The following is a 23,622-nucleotide window of genomic DNA, read 5'->3' on the forward strand; positions in this document are numbered from 1 at the left end:
AGCTTGTACAGGGTGCTTTTTTTTATCAAGGTTTGTTATGAAGATGATTAGCTCTTAGACTCAAAGTGAAGTGCTTCTTTTTATTACCATGACCTGAGTGTTCAGCCCAGTCAGAAACTGTAGGGGATCACATTCTAAAGGCTTTATGTGTGGGCTTCCCTGGTGGCGCAGTGGTTGAGAGTCCACCTGCCGATGCAGGGGATGCGGGTTCTTGCCCCGGTCCGGGAAGATCCCACAAGCCGCGGGGTGGCTGGGCCCGTGAGCCATGGCCGCTGAGCCTGTGCATCTGGAGCCTGTGCCCCACAACGGGAGAGGCCACAACAGTGAGAGGCCCGCGTACAGCAAAAAAAAAAAAAAAAAAAAGGCTTTATGTGTGAATACTAAAGTACAAAACTAAAATCTGTTATGGCCTCAGAAAACAGGTTATAATAATCAAATTCCCTGGTGATACTCATACGAATTCCAGGCATTAACTTTATAAGCCCCTTTCTGCAATGAATAGATATGTGAACCACAACGCTTAAATGAGGAAAACTAAAAATCAGAAAGCAGTGGAAAGCTGATATAAAAGGAGAAAATGTTCAATTAAACTTTAAAAAAAATGTGTGTCATTTATACCTTCCAAACTGAAATCCAAAAAAATCACACAGTTGACACGCAGAGTACTTGTGGAAGTATTGTGTAACATGTTTATAACAGCTCCTAAGCAGCTGCTGACAAAGATGAATGGGGTAGATTAAGTATAAAATACAACTTCAAATGACATTATGAATGCAATTGATCCTCTGTTAGAAAAAGAACCAAAACTTGGCATTGTTTGAATGTTCTTAAAATTAGATATGTTGAAGATTTATCTATATATATGTGTGTGTATGTATACACACACACACACACACACACACACTCACACATAATATACATACGTACATATATAAATATAATATACAGATGGTCCCCTGGTATACCTACTTCATACAACACAGATGTAGGTAGATGCATGAAAATATGATTTGCTACTTTGGAATCTGTCCTCAAAGGTAATTTGAGGATAAGCAGAGAAATCTTGCTGACAACTGAATGAAATGGTTTATACACCAAATAAATTACCTTTTAGCAGTTTTGTAGTTTTCAGCATACAGACCCTGTACAGGTTTTGTTAATTTGCACCTAGCATTTAATTTTCCTCTGAGCTAGTGTAATGGTACTTGCTCTTACATTTTGGTTTCCAATTGAATGTTGCTAATATATGGAAATGGGATTGACTTGTGTTGACCTTTTACCTCAAAACCTTGCTAAATTCACATTAGTCAAAATTAATTTTTGTTGGTTTGTTTTCTGGGTAGATTCCTTGGGTTTTTCTACATTGACAATCATGTCATCTGTGAATAGGGAGAGTTTTATTTCTGCCTTTCCAAACTCTGTGTCTTTTCTTTTTATTGATGTACTGCACTGGCTAAGACTTCCAGGATAACGTTGAACAGGAATGTTGAGAGTGGACATCTTAACTCCTTCCTTATCTTAGAAGCGTTCAGCATTCAGTCTCTACCTTAATCATGATGGTAGCTGTAGGACTTTTATAGGTGCCCTTTAACAGGTTGAGGAATATCCTTCTACTTCTAGTTTGCCAAGAGTTTTTATGAGTGGATGTTCTGTTCTGTCAAATGTGTATAGGCTTTTTTTTGCCGGGGGGGGGGGGATGTCTATTGATATAATCATGTGATTTTTCTCCCTAGACTGTTAGTATGGTGGATTACATTGATTTATTTTCAAACACTGGACCAGCCTTGCATTCTGGAAATAAGCTCCGACATGATTGTAGTGTATTGTTCTTTTTTATATATTGCTGAATTCAATTTGTTAATGTTTTGTTGAGGATATTGCAGTGATGTTCACAGATATGTCTGTAGTTTTCTCTTTCTTGTACTGTCTTTGTCTAGTTTTGGTATCAGAGTAATGCTAGCCATATACAGTAAGTTAAGAAGTGTGCCCTTCTCCTCCATTCTCTGGAAGAGATTGTGTAAATTGGTGGTATTTCTTTACATGTTTGGAGGAATTCAGCAGCGAACCATCTGGGCCTGCAGATTTCTCCTTTGGCAGGTTTTTAAACTACAAATTCAATTTTGTTAACAGTTATAAGACTATTCATATGCTATCTATTTAATCTTCAGTGAGTTTTTGTAGTTTGTGGTATTCAGAGAAGTGATCCATTTTATCTAAGTTGCTGAATTTTATGCAAAGAGTTGTTCACAGTATTCCTTTACTGTTATCCTTTTTAATGTCTACTGGATTCAGTGGTATCTCCTCTTTCGTGCCTGATATTGGTAGTTTGTGCTTCTCTCCTTTCCTCTGTCACTCTTGCTAAAGCTTTATCAGTTTTTTTTTTTTTTTTTTTTTGCGGTACGCGGGCCTCTCACTGTTGTGGCCTCTCCCGTTGCGGAGCACAGGCTCCGGACGCGCAGGCCCAACGGCCATGGCTCACGGACCCAGCCGCTACGCAGCATGTGGGATCTTCCCGGACCGGGGCACGAACCCGTGTCCCCTGCATCGGCAGGCGGACTCTCAACCACTGCGCCACCAGGGAAGCCCAAGCGTTACCAGTTTTATTGATCTTTCCAAAGAACTGGCTTTGGGTTTCACTGATTTTTCTCTATTATTTTTGTTTTCATTTTTTATTGAATTCAGTTCTCATCCTTATTATGCATCTTTATTATTCCCTTCCCTCTGCTTGATTTTAATTTATTTTATTCTTCCTTTTCTAATTTCTTGGGATAGAAGCTTAGATTATTGATCTGAGACATTTTCTAATTTCCCTTGAGACTTCCTCTTTCACTCATTTATTATTTAGATATATGCAGTTTAATTCCCAAGTCTTGGAGATTTTCTGGTTATCCTTTGGTTATGCATTTCTAGTTTAATTCCATTATGGTCAGATAACATATTTTATTGGTGAATGTGACATCTGCACTTGGAAAGATCATATATTCTGCTGTTGTTGGTTGGAGTGTCCTATAAATGTCAACTAAATGCAGTTGGTTAATGATGCTGCTCGCTTTTTCTATATCCTGGCTGATTTCCTGTCTATTAGATCTATTAAATACTAAGACGGGAGAGTCAAAGTCTCAAACTATAATTGTGGATTTGTCTGTTACTCCTTTTAGACTTTGCTTCACGTATTTTGAAGTTCTGTTGTTAGATGCATACACACTTAAGACTGTTATTTCCTTTTAATGTACTGACCCTCTTATCAGTACTAATGTCCCTCTTGGATAACTTCCTATGCTCTGAAGTTTACTTTGTCTGACACTAATATAGCCGCTCTAGCTTTCTTTTGATTAGTCTTTGCATGGTATGCCTTTCTCCATCCTTTGCTTTTAACTACCTATACTGTTATATTTTTAACGTTTCTTGTAGATAGCATATAATTAGAACTATTTGAAAAACCCATCCTGACAATCTCTGACTTTTAATTGGTATGTTTAGATCATGTATATAATGTAATTACTGATATGTTTAGATTTAAGTCAGTTGTCTTACGTCTTTTGTTTCCTGTTCATTTCCTGTTTTATGTTCCTTTGTTTTCCTTTTCCTGCCTTCTTTTGGGCTATTTGAACATGTTTTTGTAATTTCATTTTAATTTTGTGATTCTATGTCTCCTTATATGATTTTTAAATAGGTGTTCTAGGGATAATGGAATACATACTTAACTTTTCATCATCTGCTTAGAATCTGTATTTTATCACTTCAGTTGAGATGTAGAAAACTTATTACCATATTCGGTTCTTTACTTTTCCTCTTTATGCTATAGTTATAGTTGTTTTATATATTATATCTATATACACTGAAAAACAATCAGACGATGTTATATATTTTGCTCTCAACTGGGAATTTTGATAGAACTCAAGGAGAACAGTTTATCATATTTATCCAGATATCTACTGTATCTGTTGCTCAACTTCCATTGCTGATGTGCCTAGTTTCCTTCTGGTATCATTTTCCCTCTGTCTGAAGAACTTCCTTTAACAATTCTTTTAGAGGAGGTCTGCTGGCTAAAAATTCTCTTAGTTTTCCTTTATCAGTAAATGTCTTTATTTTACCATCATTCCTGAAGGACAGTCTTGCAGCATATACATTTCTGGGTTAAACGTTCTTTTCTTTCAGCACTTTAAAAATGTTTGCCACTTCCTTCTGGCTTCCATGGTTTCTGATGAGAAATCATTAGTCATTTGAATTATTGTTCTCTAATGAGATGTGTTTTCTCTGGCTTCTCTCAAGATTATTTTCTTTGCTTTTTGCTTTTAGCCATTTGATTATAATATGCCCAGGTGCAAATTTCTTTGGGTTTATCCTATTTAGGGTTCACTCTGCTCCTTAAATCTGTAGGCTTATGTCTTTCACCAAACTTGGGAAGTTTTCTGCTATTATTTTGTCAGATATTTTTCAGCATCACATTTTTTTCTCCTCTCCTCCTTGGACTCTGATGAAATTCAAAAGATTGAATATTCAACCTCTGTTTTTGTCCCATAGGCCTCTGAGGCTCTGTGTTCCTCCCCACCCCCACACCCCATCCAATTCTTGTTCTTTCTGTAGTGCAGATTAGGTAAATTCTATTGATCTTCAAGTTCACTGACTCTCTCCTCTGTCATTTCCATTCTGCTACTGAGACCATCAAGTGAGTTTTAAATTTTTGGTTATTGCATTTTTCAGTTTTAAAACGTCTACTTGGTTTTGTTTTGTTTTTTAATATCTTCTCTTTCTCTGCTAAGACTTTCTAACATTTGTTTCAAGAGGTCTGTGATTGCTCTTTGGAGCATTTTAATAATAAGATGCTTTCAAGTGTTTTCGGATAATTCCAAAGTCTGTATGTATCATCTTACTGCGGGCACCTGTTGATGGGCTCTTCCTGTGTGAGCTGAGATTTCCATAATTTCTTATATACTGAGTAAGCTTGGATTGCATTATGGACATTTTAAATATTAACTCATGAGACCCTGGGTTTGTTTAAATCCTACAGAGAATGTTGATACTGATATTTTTGTTTTAGCAGGCAACTGATCTGGTAATGTTAAGTTCCAACCTGTCTTCTGTGGGCTATGGTTTCAAAGTCAGCTTAGTTTTTAAAGCCTTGGTGGTGCTATCTGGATCTGCACTGAGTGTCTGCCACTCTGGATTCAGTCCGTGACCTGGGCAGAGGTCTATCCATCAGCTCAGTTCTCCATGTCTTTGGTATGCTAATTAGGATCTGATCCATGTATGTGTACATCAGACCTGGGCCCACGAATTCATAAACAATTCCAGAGTCACTTGCTTAAGCTCCTCCTCTCCATGAGCTCCCTGGTGATTTCTAGGTCCTTGGGAGCCCCCTTGATAGTCCTCTGACCAGAAACCACCCACTCCCACAACGTGCAGAGTCTAGGGCCAAGGGGCAGGAGGACAGACAGGAAAAGGCAACAAGGTCTGGCCCCACCCTCCTGGCACCACAGGCCCACCAAGCAGAGACGGCTCCCCTCCCTCAGAGTTCTGGCTCCCATAAGCTTTTGCTGTGATCAGGGCCATCACAGTGAAATTTTTGACTCCATATTGCAACTAACCTTTAAGAAACTACTAACTGCCAAGTTTTGGTGTAGTATCAAGGGGGAATATCTATAATTTTCTGAAACGGTCATTAAAATCTAAAATCCCTTTTCCAGGTGCACATCTGCATGACAGAGCTTTCTTCATATGCGCCAACCAAAGTGACACATTGCGGAAGGTTCGCAGAACTGAGGAGCTGGCACTCTCGCCACCAAACGTCTTGTTTGGACAATACAGTTACTTTTGTTAACGAGGAATGAGTTTATTATCATAATTTTTAAGTGAATTGATATTTATTTTAAATTATTAGTTTTAAACACTGATAGCTTATATTAAAAAAAACTGTTGATAGATATTTAAACATCACATAAATAAAAGTTTTTGAGATCCTTCTGACGTGTGCATAAGGCTATTCACTGAAGCACTATTTTTTTTTTAATGGAATTGGTGGATCGCTTGGTAAACTCTAATTTTATTTTATTATTTTATTTATTTATTTTTATTTCATTTATTTGTTTATTTTTGCTGTGTTGGGTCTTTGTTTCTGTGTGAGGGCTTTCTCTAGTTGTGGCAAGCGGGGGCCACTCTTCATAGTGGTGCGCGGGCCTCTCACTATCGCGGCCTCTCCTGTTGTGGAGCACAGGCTCCAGACGCACAGGTTCAGTAATTGTGGCTCACAGGCCTAGTTGCTCCGCGGCATGTGGGATCCTCCCAGACCAGGGCTTGAACCCATGTCCCCTGCATTGGCAGGCAGATTCTCAACCACTGTGCCACCAGGGAAGCCCTGAAGCACTATTTTTTAATAGCAAAGGACTGGAAGCAATCCAAATGTCTGTCAACAGGAGACCAGTTCAATAAACCATGGTACAGCTACATAATGAAAGTACTATGCAGCTGTAAGAAGAACGAGGAAGATTTCTAAATACTGCTATGGATGAGCTCTGATCTATCATGATACACAACAACGTGTATAACATGCTGCCTTTTATCTACGAAAGGGTGGTACATGTACATACATAAGTATCTGCTTTTATTTTCAAAAAGAAATAATGAGAGGATTAATTTAAAAAAATAATTGTTTTCTATAGGGGGAAGGGATAAGGAAGGAGTAGAGTCAGGAATGGAAGTTTAACCTGTGAATATCACTTGTTTTATTATTTGGACTTTGGGACCATGTACTGATAAGTGCTTCCTAAAATCAAAATTAGATTTGAAAACTAAAACCAAATAGAAATAAACTCAAATGTTTATCGAATGAGTGCTATAACCACACACAGAAGAATTATTTCAGATACCTTTAAAATCCAGTTTTGTTTGTTTGTTTTTGTTTTTTTGCGGTACGTGGGCCTCCCACTGCCGCGGCCTCACCCGCCACGGAGCACAGGCTCCGGACTCGCAGGCCCAGCGGCCACGGCCCACGGGCCCAACCGCTCCGCGGCATGCGGGATCCTCCCGGACCGGGGCACGAACCCGCGTCCCCCACATCGGCAGGCAGACTCCCAACCACTGCGCCACCAGGGAAGCCCCTAAAATCCAGTATTTTAACTAAATATATCTATGGGATATAGCCTTAGGACAAAATGAACCACACAGATGTCTTCAACTGCATTTATTGCTAATTTAACATCCGTACTGTTATTATGAAACTATTACACACACACCCTTATCTATCTATATCTTATCTATGTGTATGTATATACATATAAAGCAAATAACTAGCTGTTAGTCATTTATTAGGAACAATGATCTCTAGTGTAAAGTGAAAAACACAAATATTAAAAACCCTATAATCCTTCATTGACTTGGAAGTATCAATATGAACTCATGATTTATTTTTCTCTCAAAAAACAAAGTACTTCCCGGCTCTGCCCAGTGAAAAAGCAGGGACAAGCAGTACCAGAGAGCACCTTCAGTACCAGACTACAGTCTCCATCAGGGCTGCCCTGAGAAACACCTGATTCCTGGTCAGGGGCGGAACATGTACGAGATGAGCTAGAGACATCTCGTCCTGCCTGAAAGCAAGGAAGCTACCAAAGGTCACTGTCAATATGTCAAAGAACACAGCCACCAATATGAAGGGGCTCCCACTGGCCAGAGACATAACAGTGTGTCACACTGCAGAATGGCTACAATGAACTGAAAACTCAAATATATAATGATACCTGATTCATGATGATATTCCAAAGGAAAAAACGGTGAGGGGAGCCTGAGTGGTCATCTCTGGGGCCTGCTAAGGCACCATTACTCTGAAAATTTAGGGCAAGAAAACAAAGGGCAAGAACTACTCATTTTTTCTATATAGACCAGATTTGAAGGAATGAAACCTTCAGTGAGGAGAAGTTCCCTTTCATAGAAGAAAAATAGATACAAAAGAAATTAAAAGAATTTTAAAATTTTAAAACCATTTTGCCATCTCTAATGAAACAACAGTTCTAAACAATAGTCATCAATAGCTGCTAAATCTGAAGGTCGTTGGGAACTTTTAAAACCGGTGGATCAGACTGCTGTCATCTGATCACTGATAAACGTTAATCAACTTAACATCACTAAAGGTAGAAAACCAGGTATTATGAGCATCCTCCCCTGTATGCATATGAACACACACCTTCACTTCAAATGATATACACAACCTGGTAATTTCTCACTAAAATATCACAGATATCTTTTTATCTCATGAAAACTCATTTATTACACCATATTTAATAGCTGCACTTTATTTCTTCACTCATTTAAAGTTGGAAAATTCTAATGCCCGTAGGACCAGGTCTATAACCTAAATGTGTAATGTAAATCAGACCAGGTGTTGAACAATACGGAGTTATGCTGTGATAAACTAAAGAATACATGCTTGGCACTCAAACTAGTCAAATTTAATTTTCTAAAAAAACACTGAACAAGTTAAAAAAAAACAAATCCGGACTATCAGTCTGTACTCTCTGAGTTTTATCTCATTTCTAGGATATTTAATAATTTTTCACGACTTTACAATTTACTCATCTAAAATACCACTGAATTCCATCGCTTTACATCTTGTTCAACTATAAATTTTCATACAATATGAAGGTTATTGGTTCACTAACAAAATTGATTCTCTGGAGATGCTCACGTTTTTCTTTTAATCTAAAAGTATGTTTTTGGCCTGGATTTGTGTGATCCAAGAAGAGGCAATGTAACCTTGACCTAAATTAAAATGTCAGGGACACGCAAAGACTCTGGGGCAGAAATCAGACCTTACTCACTTGTGTATTCCCGGCACCTAAACACCATGCCTAGAACCTAAAAGTCCTCAATAAGTATTCAACAAAAGGATTTAAACGTTTAATGTTGAACACATACCATATTTTCTATTTAATTTCCCCAAGCTTTGAAGAAGAAATTCCTGACTATAGAACACTCTTGGGCTCTACTAACTTACTTCAATTTAGCTCCCAGTAAGGTTATGATCTTACGTCTAAAGCAATGTGCTATAGTTTTGTCGACTTACCTAGGAAGAAAGAAACTAGGAGAGGAGTATCACTATAAGATTAAAAACAGTATTAGCAAGCCAGGCAATGTGTGTTGGATAAACTGTAGTTTGCAACAGTAATGTCTATGGGTTCATGTCATGTAATCTATTGAAAAGGACTTGATAACTTCTGAAACTGTATTTTGTTTTTAAAGGCATGATCCCCAGTTAATGGTGGAGACTGGCCCAAGACTCCACTAAAATAATAATAAGTGAACATAAAGGATCTATAACAATCAAGACTGGATGACTGGCCATCAACATAGGACACATTTCTGGAACACATGGAAGACTGTCTGTGGAAGAAGGATGGAGTTAGAGCTACCAGTTGAGAGGAGAATCAGTCCACTCTGCAGGATTCCAGAGAGACTCGGGCCTCAGAAACACAAGCTACAATGGAAAGTGAAGGGAGGACGAAGGGATAAAACGGGGGGGGGGGGATTAACTGAAAGTCTGTACAGAGAACAAGTAGTCTCACCCTGCACTCCTCCGCAACAACCAGAAGATTCAAGCATTAAAAAGTCCCCAGGGAAAAGCCTGCCAGGCAGTGAGTCATTAAGGAAACGTAAAACTCCCAAACTGCTTTTCAGGGACACAGATAATCAAGGGTTACCAGACATTTAAAGGGAGTCTCCAGCGTAAAAGATGGTCACAGATAAACAGGAAAAAAGGAGGGCCCAGGAAAAAGAAGTAGCAATTATGTTTTAAAAATATTTTTTCAATGCTTTTTTAGTTCTTACTAAAAATCTAAGACAAAACAACAACAACAACCTCTCAATTGGTTTCCTCAGAAAAGGCACTGCATTTATAAAAACAAAAATAAGATGCTATGAAAAAGGAAAAACCTGAGAAGGAAGAACTCTTGGAAATGAAAGAATCTGAGGGCTCAAATGTAAAGTGTGATAGAAGGGTCTGTAGGTAAGATGAAGGAAATCTCAGACAGCAGGAAAAATACAAACATTAAAATGTGAGAGGAAGAAAGAATCTGAAGAATCCAGGAAGTCTAACATCTTATCAACAGAAGCTTCAGGAAGTGAGAAACAGAGAAAAAAAGATGGTAGGCAATTAGCAAAGAAATAATACAAGACAGTTTCAAAGAGCTGAAGGGTGTGAGTCCTTCAGTTGAGCAATTCTGTCCAAAAGACCCTTCCGTGGCATGGGAGATGCTGGGGACCTGCACTGTTCAGTAAAACGGCGCTGAGCCACACGTGGCTGCTGAGCAACTGAAATGTAGTTAGCAGAAACAAGGAAGAAGAGGTGGTTCTATTTCACCGCATTTCACATCACATCAGATCCATCAGGAATCCCTGTAGATCTTAGCTACAAACAGACCTTGAATTTACTTCTCGCCATTACTACTGCTCCATCATAGTCCAAACCACCATCATCTCTCACCTAAATAATTATGCCACTCTCCACCATTTCTTTTATATTATTTTAAAATAATTATTTTTAAAATAAAATGCATTATCTTAACAGAAGTTTGAAAATGTCAATGTCACATTAGGTTGATAAGATTCAATCATAATAGAAGCAAAAATTTATCTTAATTTTCAAAACCACAGTACATTTATCTCTGGGTTTTGTTTTGTTTTTCTTGAAAGAAAGGTACACTAAAATGAACGTGACTTTGTACCAAAGTGCATTAAAATCAATTTAGGTCTAAATAAAGATAAATACCATTTGAAAGCATTTCACAGGCAAGGGCACTTACACTCTGCAAACAGTATTTTCCCACCAAGCGATGTTCTTTTCCTACATCCAAACACAAGGTAATAGAGGAGATACTAGAAGGAATGCAGTATTACATCTAAGAGAGAAATGTCAGGCTCACTGCTGTGACATTTTGAGCTACCTTGACTCATTCTGGCTCTTGTCAACTCTTCTTGAATGTGAAACAGTCAAGTTATCAATTATAGACCACAATCCCTCTTACGATGAAAATACGTCAGCTTGACATAAATAAAATAGTACACAGAAGTTTACCTTCAACTCATAGCTATGATAACTCTGAAGAATAATTACAACTATGAAGAATCACAGTTATCATAATTAATTTCAAAAAAGAAGGTAATGCCAGAGAATTCTGTTTATAATTTTTAAAGAACATTGAGAAACAAATTCCTTATAGTTAATCTTCTGATATTTGAGATCTCCAAGTTAATTACCTGAGCTGTCAAACATTTAGTAGGTAGAACTGGATAGCTCTAAGAATACGGAATTCTAAAATGAACCATCTCCTTCTCTCTCCACCACCATCCCCCCCTTCTCCGCAAAGGAGAACTTCATATAATTGAAGATTTAATTGTTTGGTCTCAAGAACATGATTTGTCTCACCCCTGGCCTCACCCACCCACCTGCCACGTCTACTTCATGTAACTGCAATCACTTCCTGCTTTCTCGGAGTAAACCTTATTTGTGGCATAAGGATAGGAACAACAGTGTGATGCTCCAGAAACAACGCGAGACCGGAGGTCAGGAGTCTCAGCTCTGCTGTGATTAGTAACTGCTTGAGCTCTAAGTCCTTCAACATCTCACTGCCTCAGTTTCTTTTTAAAAGGAGGAGTCAGAGTAAGTGATCTTCAAGGCCTTGACTAATCCCAAAGTTCTAAGTTTTACTTTAAAGCCTTCAAAAAATCAAAGTCTTTGTCAATGAGAATATATTTTAACTTTTTATTATTAAAAAGTCCAAACATCCATCACCGACCTTAACAGCCATCAACAATTTGATGTATTTGCTAAAATAATTAAAGTGTTATGACATATACAAGCCTATTTAAGTTATTTAAATTAAAAAAACTATAGAGAGCATGCTAACTGATTACAATAGAATGCATTATGGGCAATGAGTTTAAAATTTCAGATTTTCTCCCCACAGAGGGAAACTCCTATGAAGTACACTGAAAGAGAAGGGCCCGCAAACAAAAATTTGAGAAAAAGATCCCTTGCCTATAAAAATACATATATATTTCTGACAGAGAACGCCCTTTTATTTCCACCTACACTTCAGTCCTGTGGGCCCTTAGGCTGTTCAATATATATACTTTTCACCTTTTATTTTCTTTCTTCTTTTCTTATTTCCTCACCACTTTTTGTTTCCTGTTGCCTTTGCCCAGTTCTCAGTTTTTTTCCTGAAGAGAAGACTATTCTTTCTACCCACATCTCCTGCCGAGCAGATTGCTCCTTTACTTCTAGATGGCAACCCTATCAATGACTGGCATGCAGAATTTAATTTTAGAGTCCTCAGGTCTTAAATAATTTCATTATTTATTCCTTAAAGGCTTATTCTCCTCTGCCGGAGATCCTTAGTCCTGGGTTCAGTATGGACTCCATATATGTTTGTGTGTTTATAAACATTCTTCATGCTTAAACTGTGAATTTGTTATGTTGCTAAACATATGATCATTATTTTCTAAGTCCACTGCTAATATCTCCTTCTAAAAATCAAAGTGTAATGCTAAAGTTTCAAAAGCCATTTAAGAAGAAAAAGCTAAATGACTAAACTCATGTATGAATTTCTATTTTTAAAGACTGCTGTCAGTTTAAGGAAAAATTCATAACCTGCTTACCACTGTTTTATAAGGTACACCTCTAATGTATAAGGTTAGCAAGCCATTCACATGTACATGTGTAAATAAGTAACTGGGGGAAAGGTGAGCAACTTAATGAATTAGGGCTCTGTTTATAGTTACACTATCAAAGCTAATCACTAGGGAAGAGCTAAATGCTCTGGCGGAAACTCCAAGGCTCATTAACTATGGTGCCAGAACCTTTAATTAAAACAGAGCATCTCATTTACATGGTTAGCTTGGTAATTTAAGCCTCTTCATGCTTAAATTACAGGCCCAATTTATTAATCTGTTGATCACTGCCTCTGTCATATGCATTAGATGGTGTATTAGATGCCACATAGTGACGATCTGAGAAGACACTTCTGAGAGGACAGCAGTACTACCTGGTCATGCAACATAAATCATGACCTATCATCATGCATCCACCTTTCAAGTCAGAACAGGCAGACTACGTTGATCAGCCAAGAATATAATCTTCAAGCTACATCTGTACCATAATACCTTGCTCCATAGAAGGAGACTTGGCGGGGAAGAGGGAGGATGATTAGACAACAGTATTGAAACCACTGAGTATTGAAGGACAAGTACTTCCTGAAAGCCGTTTTGAAAACTAACCTCAAAACTAGCTGTTTGAAAGAAAAAAATGAAAACAAACAGATGGGTTAAAAAGTGTCTTTGTTCAAAAGCCAACACATAAGACAGAACTATTTCAAAGCAGATACCTCACAGAGGCCTACTCGTCATCTCTAAGACGGCATAAGTAAATGCTGATTTATAGGAAGCTGATCAGAATGAGCGACTTACAAGAATTCCGTCTTTGTTAGAAGCCCACTACAACAGTACCACCAGCGCAGCACAAAAATGTGCAGCTCCAAATGCTTATTTGGAGACTTTTACAATACGACACTTTTAAAAGGAACTTTCCATTTATTACTAGTGAGGACTTTTAATCAAACTATTATTTCATGGCAAAGTACCTCTTAAATGGCAAAAGCTTTGCTCTGCACCAGTGTTCTGCACTGCTGGCTCTATGTTAAACAAAAGTTTTTTAACGTGATAAAACTATCTCCACTTAAGAAGAATGAGGATTTATCTCTCAAGATAAAATAACTGGAAAGTATAATGGGGGGGAAAAAAAGGTCCTGTTCATAAACAAAAAGCAAGGAAAACTCAACCTAAGAATAAATTTAACCAGAAATGAAAACACTAGTAAGAATTTTACAGAGGAACACTCAGAAAACAAAGAAAAAAGGAAGAGAAGGAGGGAAGAAGGAAAAAAAATTAAAATATAGAAGACTGTACAGTTCCTAAATGAGAGGTTTAAAATATTTGTAAAGACAAAATTTCCCCCAATTTAAGCTATCCATTTGATATAAGTGAAATTAAAACCTAAGAAAGGTTTTTGTTTCCGTTTCGGGGAGAGGAGTTCACATAGGTATTCTAAACTTCTAGTAGAAAAACCAGAGAATAACCTCTTCTCCCCGGCACTCCCCAAACCGAAACTGGAAGAAAAAAACAAAGTAATAAGGGAGACGTCACACTATCAAATTAGAATGCCAGAAAGTCTCAAAAATTAAAACAGTGTAATTCTGGTACAGAAACATATGGACAGATGAGGAGAAAAACAGAAAGTCCAGAAACAGATTGCAGTATATACTGAAGAACTGCATCTTACTCAGAGATTAGATTGTAAAGTTATCATGCAAAATGAAAAACCTTATTCAGATCAAAATTACCCTTGAAAAAATCCCAAATCATGCCAAAATTACTAGAAACTGAATGCTTGGAAGTTCAGAAGCCAAGAGATAACTTCTATTGCTGCTCCTTGCATTTCACCTCCCCCTCCCCCTAACAGCAGTGAGTTGAAACACAAATGTGATACAGTGGTATTATGAAGAATTTAGTATTCGACAAGAAAACTACTATCTAGTGAGTATGCAATCATTTAATAAAGAGTATGAGAACAACTGGCTAAATATTTGGAGAAACTTAAATCATAACCTCAAGCTTACACTGAAATGTGAAATCAAATTGGAGCAATTTATCAATCTATTTCCAATCAGGAATGGTCTGTAACCTGGTCCAGGTAAGGAAGGCACCTCTGCTCTTTGTTCTCCTTCTCTCATCACATCAGTAAAGAACCAGAAGTGGGAGAGGGTGCAGGCGCTACAACCAAACCACAGAGCCCTAGCTTCATGCAAGCAGCTGAGGGCCGGGGCTTTTGAGGTAGGTAAGGAAAATGCATGGATTGATGCCTGAAGCATCTAAATGAGAAGACTCTAAAAATTTTAAGTAGCAAAAAGTGCCATTGAATAGGATCAAGATCACGTTCAGGGATCTTGGCCTGGTAGAAAGAAAGGTTTGATGGGGCGATATAACTGAGCACAGCAATTAGGGAAAAAAATTGTTTCACGTCTCCGACAAGTAATACCCCTCCATGACAGCCACATGTTCTCACCTGTGAATGCTATGAAAAGCTATCTGTTACTGTAGGTGAACAAAATTGGCTATCCCAAAATGTCTCTCTGGCTTGAGGATTAATTTAGGCTGATTGTTTTTAAGGCCCAAAAGACTCAGGAAGAACCTCTGACCTTCCCGCTAACTGCCTAAAAGAATGCAGATAGAGGACCTGTTCCAGGAAGGGAGCTGTCGCCAGAGATCACTATAGTGCGAACTAAGTATCTAGACGGGGAGGAACCCAGAAAAGCCTGTTTGTTAAAATTCCTCTCTGGGTCCCACTGGCTGCACTGCCAGCAAACCACACACTTGACTTTCCATCTCCAAGCCAACTGCCTTCCTGCACTCTGAACTCCAACCACCACCCCACATCCTTTTGTCTTAGCTGAAGATGGTATTTAAGGTGAGGGCTTTGACCATTTTGGTGAGTTACTCAGTTTTCCTGGGTCTCTCCCATGTATAGATGATATTAAACTTTGTTTGATTTTCTCCTATTAAGCTGTCTCATGTCAATTTAATTCTCAGAGCAGCCAGAAGAACCTAGAAGGGTAGAGGAAATTTCTTCCTCCCCGACATTACAGGAGCTATCCTGGTATAGTGAAATGAGGAATAATTTCTCTAACTTCCACATTTTCCATGCTGACCAGGTATATCATTTGTCAAAAGAAAATCAAAATTATTATAAAAGAAGAGAAAACTAGTGAAACACAACATGAAAAACCATATCTGTTCAAGTTAACTGTTAAGCTAACATCTAGATGTTTTCATCCAACATAAGCTTCATCTACCAAGGTTTCTAGCAATGAAAGAATTAACAGTAGGTAGGGAAATAACACATTTTTCTGTATTGTTAATGTTAAGGAAATTATTTTAAAAGGTTGGAAATAAACAGCAAACATATAAACCATTCATTCTGTGAGATGATTCATGCAAAATCGTTTTGTACAACATAACAGACAGAAGTTATCCTAATGTACTGAAAACGTCAAATCCTGTAAATGTGGTAAAAATAATATTTCCCTTGTCAAGGTATTTTCTTCAGTGTTGCAAGTCAGTCATCATTTGTGAATCTCATGCATCAAAACAAAGGTGACCAAATGTTTTTGCAAAAGTAATTGCACTCTAAGAACCCACTGACAATTGAAGGTACTTATTCATGTACTCACAGCTAAACAGTAATAACAAATGTTAAGAGCGCAAAGGTACAGAGAACTTAAATTCCAAAACTAAGAAACATTTAAATAGATCAACGATTAAAAGTACACTATTCAGTATCCAACATTATTTAGCAAAGTACAAAACTTTATAAAACCTTATAAAAACTGTGGCATGTTATTTCCCCCAAACATTATGAACTCATTCTACTGGTTAGATCAAAATAGCACAAGGGTTATCAGTAAAAACGGTGGAACGAGGAACTCCATAAAAGCAATGGAAAAACTGACAAAAACCGTCACAATCAACTTTCTTGGAATTTAGGAAACTAAAGCTTGCAGCAACCAGGGGAGCACTTAATCAAGAGAAACCAGAAAATTTCAGCAAGAAGAGCAAGATTTGCAGTATTTTCATTTCCCACAGGCCCATGCCCCTGCTTCTCCAGCTGAGTGGTAGCCTTGAAAATAAGACCCTGCGTTTCCAGCACTACTATCAGAGCAGAAGGGGCCTCACTGTCCAAGAGCTGTCATTATTTGTTTTCACCTGTCTGGTACAAAACAACACTTGACTCTTATCTAACTCAGAACTCAACCAGTGCTGAAGGGGCCATACTGAAAATACTTACAAGGCCGATGTTTTAGTTGCTGCTGCCTGAAGCAATGGATAGCAGTTGGACCAAACAACAGACTAACAAAAAGCTTTGGAGGAAAGGCTGGGTTATAAGATACTTTAGGGAATAAAGACTTCGAATAGCTCCGACCTGTTCCTCCCTGGGAATCTAGAAGACCACACACATGCTGTGCACGTGCTCAGGAAAGGCCAGAAAAGTTCTCACCTCTGGCTGATCTGGAGGCTGGAGAAGCAGGAAGTTAAAGCTGAGGCAGAGGTGTAAACTGCCTGGCCGAGTACGGAAGGTGTGCGCAAACACACGTACACACAGGTGCCTCTGCATGTAAACTGCCTGGCCGAGTACGGAAGGTGTGCGCAAACACACGTACACACAGGTGCCTCTGCATGTAAACTGCCTGGCCGAGTACGGAAGGTGTGCGCAAACACACGTACACACAGACACCTCTGCACGTAAACTGCCTGGCCGAGTACGGAAGGTGTGTGCAAACACACGTACACACAGGTGCCTCTGCAAAAACTGGGCAATGTTTTTGGAACGGGGTGGTTAAGGAAACCTCTGGGCAATGGCTAGTTGATCATGAAGCCCACGGAAGAAAAACTTCAGAGGCCACACACAACAAATACTGACTTTAAAAAATCAGTTCAAAATTTAAAAATTAACTTTAAATTTGAAAAATTAGTTCAGAAAAATCACTAAACAAACAAATGACAACAAAATCAAAAGGCAAAAGGATGAGAAAAGACATTCCATGCAAATGGTAACCAAAAGAGAGCTGGGGTGGCTATACAAATATCAGAAAAAAACATACTTGAAGACAAAAATTGTTATGAGAGAGAAAGGACATCATATAATGATAAAAGGTAGACAAGGAGATTTAACAATTATAAACATACGTAAACCTAAGGACAGAACCCCAAAATACATGAAGCATAAACTGACAGAATTAAAAGGAGAACTACACAATTTAACAATAATATTTGGAGACTTCAACACCCTACTTTTGATAACGGATATAAAACCTAGACAGCAGACCCAAAGGAAAGAGAAAATTTGAACAATATAAACCAAATAGACCTAACATATCTATAGAACATGCCACCCAACAAGAGCAAGATATACATTCTTCCCCAGTGTACCGGAAACATTCTCCAGGATAGGCCATACAACAAGTCTCAATAAATTTTAAAAGATTAGAATTATACAAAGTAAGTTCTCCAACCACATGGAGTGAAATTAGAAATCAGTAACAGAAGGAAATTTGGAAAACTCACGCCGGAAATGCTTGTCTTCCTCTAATTTTGCCAACAATGTACCCTAAACATTATACTAGAAGTTCTGGCCAGGCAATTAGGCAAGAAAAAGAAAGAAAAGACATCTAGATTGGAAGGAAAGAACAAAACTATATTTGCAGATGACATTATCTTCTACATAAAAAATCCTAAGGTATTCACACAAAAAAAATCTATTAGAGCTAATAAAGAGTTCTGCAAGTTTGCAGATATACAATCAATTGCACTTCTAAACACTAGCAGTGAACAATCCAAAAAATGAAACTAAGAAAACAATTCCATGTACCATAGCACAAAAAATAATATGATACTTTGGAATAAATTTAACAAAAGAAGTGTAAGACTTATAATTGGAAAACTACAAAATACTGTTGAAAGAAATTTTAAAAGACCTAAATAAGTGGAAAGGTACCATGTTCAGGAACCAGAAGACTTTATATTGTTAAGATGGCAATACTTCCCAAGTTAATCTACAAATTTAATGCAATCCCTTTTAAAATCCCAGCTAGATTTTTTTTGCAAAAACTGACAAACTAACCCTAAATTCCATATGGTAATTCAAGGGACCCAGAATAGCCAAAACAATCTTGAAACAGAAAAACCAAATACCAAAGACTCATACTTCCAAATACAGAACTCACTACAAAGCTACAGTATACAAGCCAGCATGGTATTGCATAAGGACATATATAGATCAAGGAAGAGAATTTAGAGTCCAGAAATAAACCCATAGGTCTGTGGTCAGTTGATTTTTTGACAAGGTTGCCAAGACCATAAAATGGAGAAAGAATGGTCTTTTCAATAAATAGTGCAAAGAAAACTGAACAACCACATGCAAAATAATGAATTAGACACATACCTCATAAAATGTACAAAAATTAACTCAAAATGGATCAAAGAATTAAATGTAAGAACTAAAACTAGGAAAGGTAGATGTAAATCTTTGTGATCTTGGATTAGACAACAGTTTCTTAGACATGACACCAGAAGCAGAACGACCAAAGAGAAAACAGATAAATTGGACCTTATCTAAATTAAAAACTTTTGTGCATCAAAGGATACTCTCAAGAGGGGGAAAAGACAGTCCACAAAATGAGAGAAAATATTGCAAATTATATGTGATAAGAATGAGCCAATCAATGATGAGCCAATCAATGAATACTGGAACAATTTGAACAAATTACCTCCAAAACCCTACAAATAAGATATAGAAGCTTCCCTATGAAACTTGACTTTTTAATCAGCATCTGTAGCAGAAAATTCGCAAAACATGAATAAATTATTTCTAAAGCCTTTAGAAATCACTAAGGAACTGACAAAATGAAGCTAATGTCAAAAAAATATTTTTCATATCTCAAAATTCAAAGTGTTTACCCTGCTTTAAGAAGACATCTGTGATTGATAATGACCACACGAGCTTTACACATTCTTACCTTTAATCACTGTAAGCTTAACAAGAACAGCTAGACAACATTTTTATAGTCCACACCGAATGTACCATTTTTGAAATTTTATAACCTAGAATTACTAAGATTTTTATATCAGTGAAGGTCCATGAAGATGCTCTTTAGCAATACCGAAGTATAATTCAGTTTACCCTGGATTGCTTAGTTTAGCAGAGTCAATTCTACGTTGAAGACTGCAAATTCTGATATTTGGGAATCAGTGTCATTGTGTATTAACTGCCCCAGTCTAAGAAAACACCAGGATGAACGACAGGAGAAAGAGCACAGCCCTTGCAACTGACCACTGGCTGAGAAAACCAACATCTATGGAAAACCTTAATGAACAAATTTGTAATTAACAAATATAATGTAAGTAAAAAGATGAGCCACTAAAAACCATTTCCCCAGATCAGACAGGATGAAGCTTCTTGAATGAATAGCCTCCTCAAGTCAGTCAGATGTTAAGTGTTCTAAAACAGCAATAAAAGGCTTCAGGTTGTAACAATGACCATTCTACAAAGCCTGAATTAGCGTAATAAAAGGGGAAAATTAAAATAAGTTCCAAGAACAGCCTCAGGTAAATCAATGAAATTAGAACACTCCCTCATCACACCATACACAAAAATATACTCAAAATGGTTTAAAGACCTAAATATAAGACATGGCACCAAACAACTCCTAGACGAGAACACAGCCAAACATTTTTGAATATAAACCACAGCAGTATATTCTCAGACCAATCTCTCAAGGCGAAAGAAATAAAAGCAAAAATAAACAAGTGGGACCTAATCAAACTTAAAAGCTTTTGCACAGCAAAGGAAACCATCAACAAAACGAAAAGACAACCTAAGGAATGGAAAAAAAATATTTGCAAACGACCTGACCAACAAGGGGTTAATTTCCAAAATACACAAATGACTCATACAACTCAGTATCAAGAAAACAAACAACCCAATCAAAAAATGGGCAGAAGACCTAAACAGACACTTCTCTAAAGAAGACATACGGATGGCCAAAAAGCACACGAGAAGATGCTCAACATTGCTAATTATTAGAGAAATGCAAATCAAACCCACAGTGAGGTATCACCTCACACTGGTCAGATTGGCCATCATCAAAAAGTCTACAAATAATAAATATGCTGGAGAGGGTGTGGAGATACAGTTACCCTCCCACACTGTTTGTGGGAATGTTTAAGTTGGTGCAGCCACTGTGGAAAACAGTATGGAGGTTCTTTAAGAAACTAAAAATAGAGCTACCATATGATTCAGCAATTTCACTCCTGGGCATATATCCAGAAAAGACAAATACTCTAATTTGAAAAGATACATGCACCCCCAGTGTTCATAGCAGCACTGTTTACAATAGCCAAGACACGGAAACAACCTGTCAATCACGGAAACAACCTGTCAATCAACAGATGAATGGATAAAGAAGATGCAGTATATATATATATATACACACATACATACATACATACACATACATACATGCACACACACACACATACACACACATCTATACACACAATGAAATATTTCTCAGACATAAAAAAGAATGAAATATTGCCATTTGTAGCAACATGGATGGACCTAGAGAATATCATACTAGGTGAAGTAAGTCAGACAGAGAAAGACAAATATCCCATGGTACCACTTACATGTGGAATCTACAAAATAATACAGATGAATCTATACACAAAACAGAAACAGACACATAGACATAGAAAATAAACTTATGGTTTACCAAAAGGGAAAGGGAGGGGGGAAGGGATAAACTGGGAGTATGGGATTAACCGATACAGAATACTATAAATAAAACAGATAAGCAACGAAGATTTGCTGTATAACAGGGAATAGTATTCAATATCTCATAATAACCTACAATGGAAAATAACCTGAAAATATATATATATATAACTGAATCACTTTGCTGTACACCTGAAACTAACACAATACTGTAAACCAACTAGACTTCAATAAAAAAATAAACAACTCTTTAAAATGAAGCTGCAAAATAAACAAGTTGCAAGAAAATATTATCTTTACAAGACTATTAAATATAGTTAAGATCTGTCCACCGTCACCATCAAACCAACAAATATTGATCTTTTTCACAATCAACGATCCTGAAAGGAGAAGCGCAGAAGAAAGACATTTTACCTCTTCTAAGCTGGGGAGCGAAGAGGACGACACCGTGCGAGCCGACAGCGGGTGGAAGGGCTCTTGGCTGACAGCAGGCTGATGGCTCTGCATGTGCACAAAAGGGGTCTGCGGTGGCCTGGGCGGCAGTGGAGGTAGGCCATAGGGAAAACCCGGCCCCATCAGGCGATTCTGCTGTAAGTTGGCAAAAGTCCATGCTCCATCAGGTGCCAGGCATTTCAAGGGAGGAGGGGCGAGGTGTTCAGACGGCAACGAGAAAGGCGAATTGAACAGCTGCGGCGGCAGGCGCTGTGGAAATGCTGGGTTGCTGGCTACTTCGAGGTCTCTGCTGCTGTCACTGAAGTTGGAAAAGTGGGTACTGTGGTCTGCACTGGACGGGGGCGAGGGGACTGCTGGTGGGCTCCTGGTCTGAATTTGTCTATATTGCAAAAGTCTTGATTGAGGTGGCGGCATCTCAGCTAGTTCCCGTGTTTCACTTTGATCACGATTAGACAGTTCTCTGATTAAGTCTTGAAACCTACATAAGGATGATGAAATATGAGGAGGAGAAAACAAAAGAAAAGCTTCATCACATTAAGGAGAGCTTAATCAACTACATGTGTAATTTTTACAAACAACAGCATACTACTTAATCAGAACTAACGTTAATTCATCTCAAGAGCAGGAAGCATTAACACTCATAGGTGCTGAGCTGAAGATGCTAAATATGCCCAAGTATCTGATTTCTCTCTTTTCCCTTGGTGGTAAAAACAGCTGTCCTGGTCTTTACCATGCCTTTGGCAACTAACGGCTGTAAAAGGTCACCATAATGGTGGATCTTATTCAGAAGGGATTAGGAAACACTTCAATGCATTCACATGACACCATAAAAACAAGTTTAGAATGAGGACTGAACACTCGAACATCTATACTTAAAAGACGGTAGAATTTCGTGCTACTAGAAAAAAACATATTGATGATAAATTTATAATTTTTAACTTTTAACCTCTAATTTAATCCTGTCCTCTTTGCATTATGACTATGAAAAAACCACGCACAGTGATGGTACGTTTCTTTCAGAAGGACTGCAAAGCAAGAGGCCACATTAACTTACGAGCCACAGCGGGTGGTCCATGCCTAGATTTTCAGAAGAGTTACTTCTCAAAAGATGCTCTATATTTTAGAGTCAATCGACAGAACTGTGGAGCAATGTACCTAGAAGGCCGGCATCCAATTTCTTTGGGACAATATTCCAGTCTGAGGCTAAAAGGACACCACTCAAGAAGGACAACAGTAGGGGCTCGTGTCAGTCTGCTGGGATACCTTGAGTCAGCTGTTTCTGCTTCATCTTCGGCACTGCTGGGGAGCTTCCAGTCTGCTCTCACTGGTGGCTGATGTAATCCAATGGGCGGCTGGGGAAGATGCTGGAGGTGAGGGTGAGGGTGAGGATGGTGATGGTGTGGGTAAGGAACACTGCCCTGGCTGAGATAGGCGTGATGCTCACTCCACTGCTGTAACCGCACCTGCTGCTGCCGTAATGCTTCCAGAGCCACACTCCCATGCACACGATCTGTAGAAACATTGGTGCGAAGTTTATGTTTTCAGCATTTAGGGTTTCAAGTTAATTCTTTCAAGAGTTTCTACAACCAGATATTCTCCAGAAAGAAATGGCTACAATTTGAGTTTTGGAGAAAGCATATGTTTTCTTAACTTGCCAGTAACTCAAGTTATGGTGATGATGATGATTCTTCCTTACCTACATTATGACATAACCTGACATCAGCTGGATGCTTAGTATTATATAGCATTTGGAACTAGATTCTGATTACCACGCTAACTGATTGATTCTTTTGCTG

The 23,622-nt window shown here is 38.1% G+C and overlaps 1 protein-coding gene across 6 annotated transcripts in view; it reads right to left on the reverse strand.

Annotated features, from left to right (window-relative positions):
* Positions 1–23,622, reverse strand: part of HELZ (helicase with zinc finger) — a 152,963-nt gene that overhangs the window by 9,652 nt on the left and 119,689 nt on the right. For all 6 annotated transcript variants that reach the window (XM_060133081.1, XM_060133086.1, XM_060133083.1 and 3 more), the window contains 2 exons: positions 23,090–23,336; positions 21,788–22,304 (listed from right to left, as the gene is read on the reverse strand). In XM_060133081.1, the coding sequence (XP_059989064.1) occupies positions 21,788–22,304; positions 23,090–23,336 (764 nt within the window). The remainder of the gene's footprint in view (positions 1–21,787; positions 22,305–23,089; positions 23,337–23,622) is intronic.

The sequence above is a fragment of the Lagenorhynchus albirostris genome, chromosome 20 (assembly GCF_949774975.1).
Source record: "Lagenorhynchus albirostris chromosome 20, mLagAlb1.1, whole genome shotgun sequence".
NCBI lineage: Eukaryota > Metazoa > Chordata > Mammalia > Artiodactyla > Delphinidae > Lagenorhynchus > Lagenorhynchus albirostris.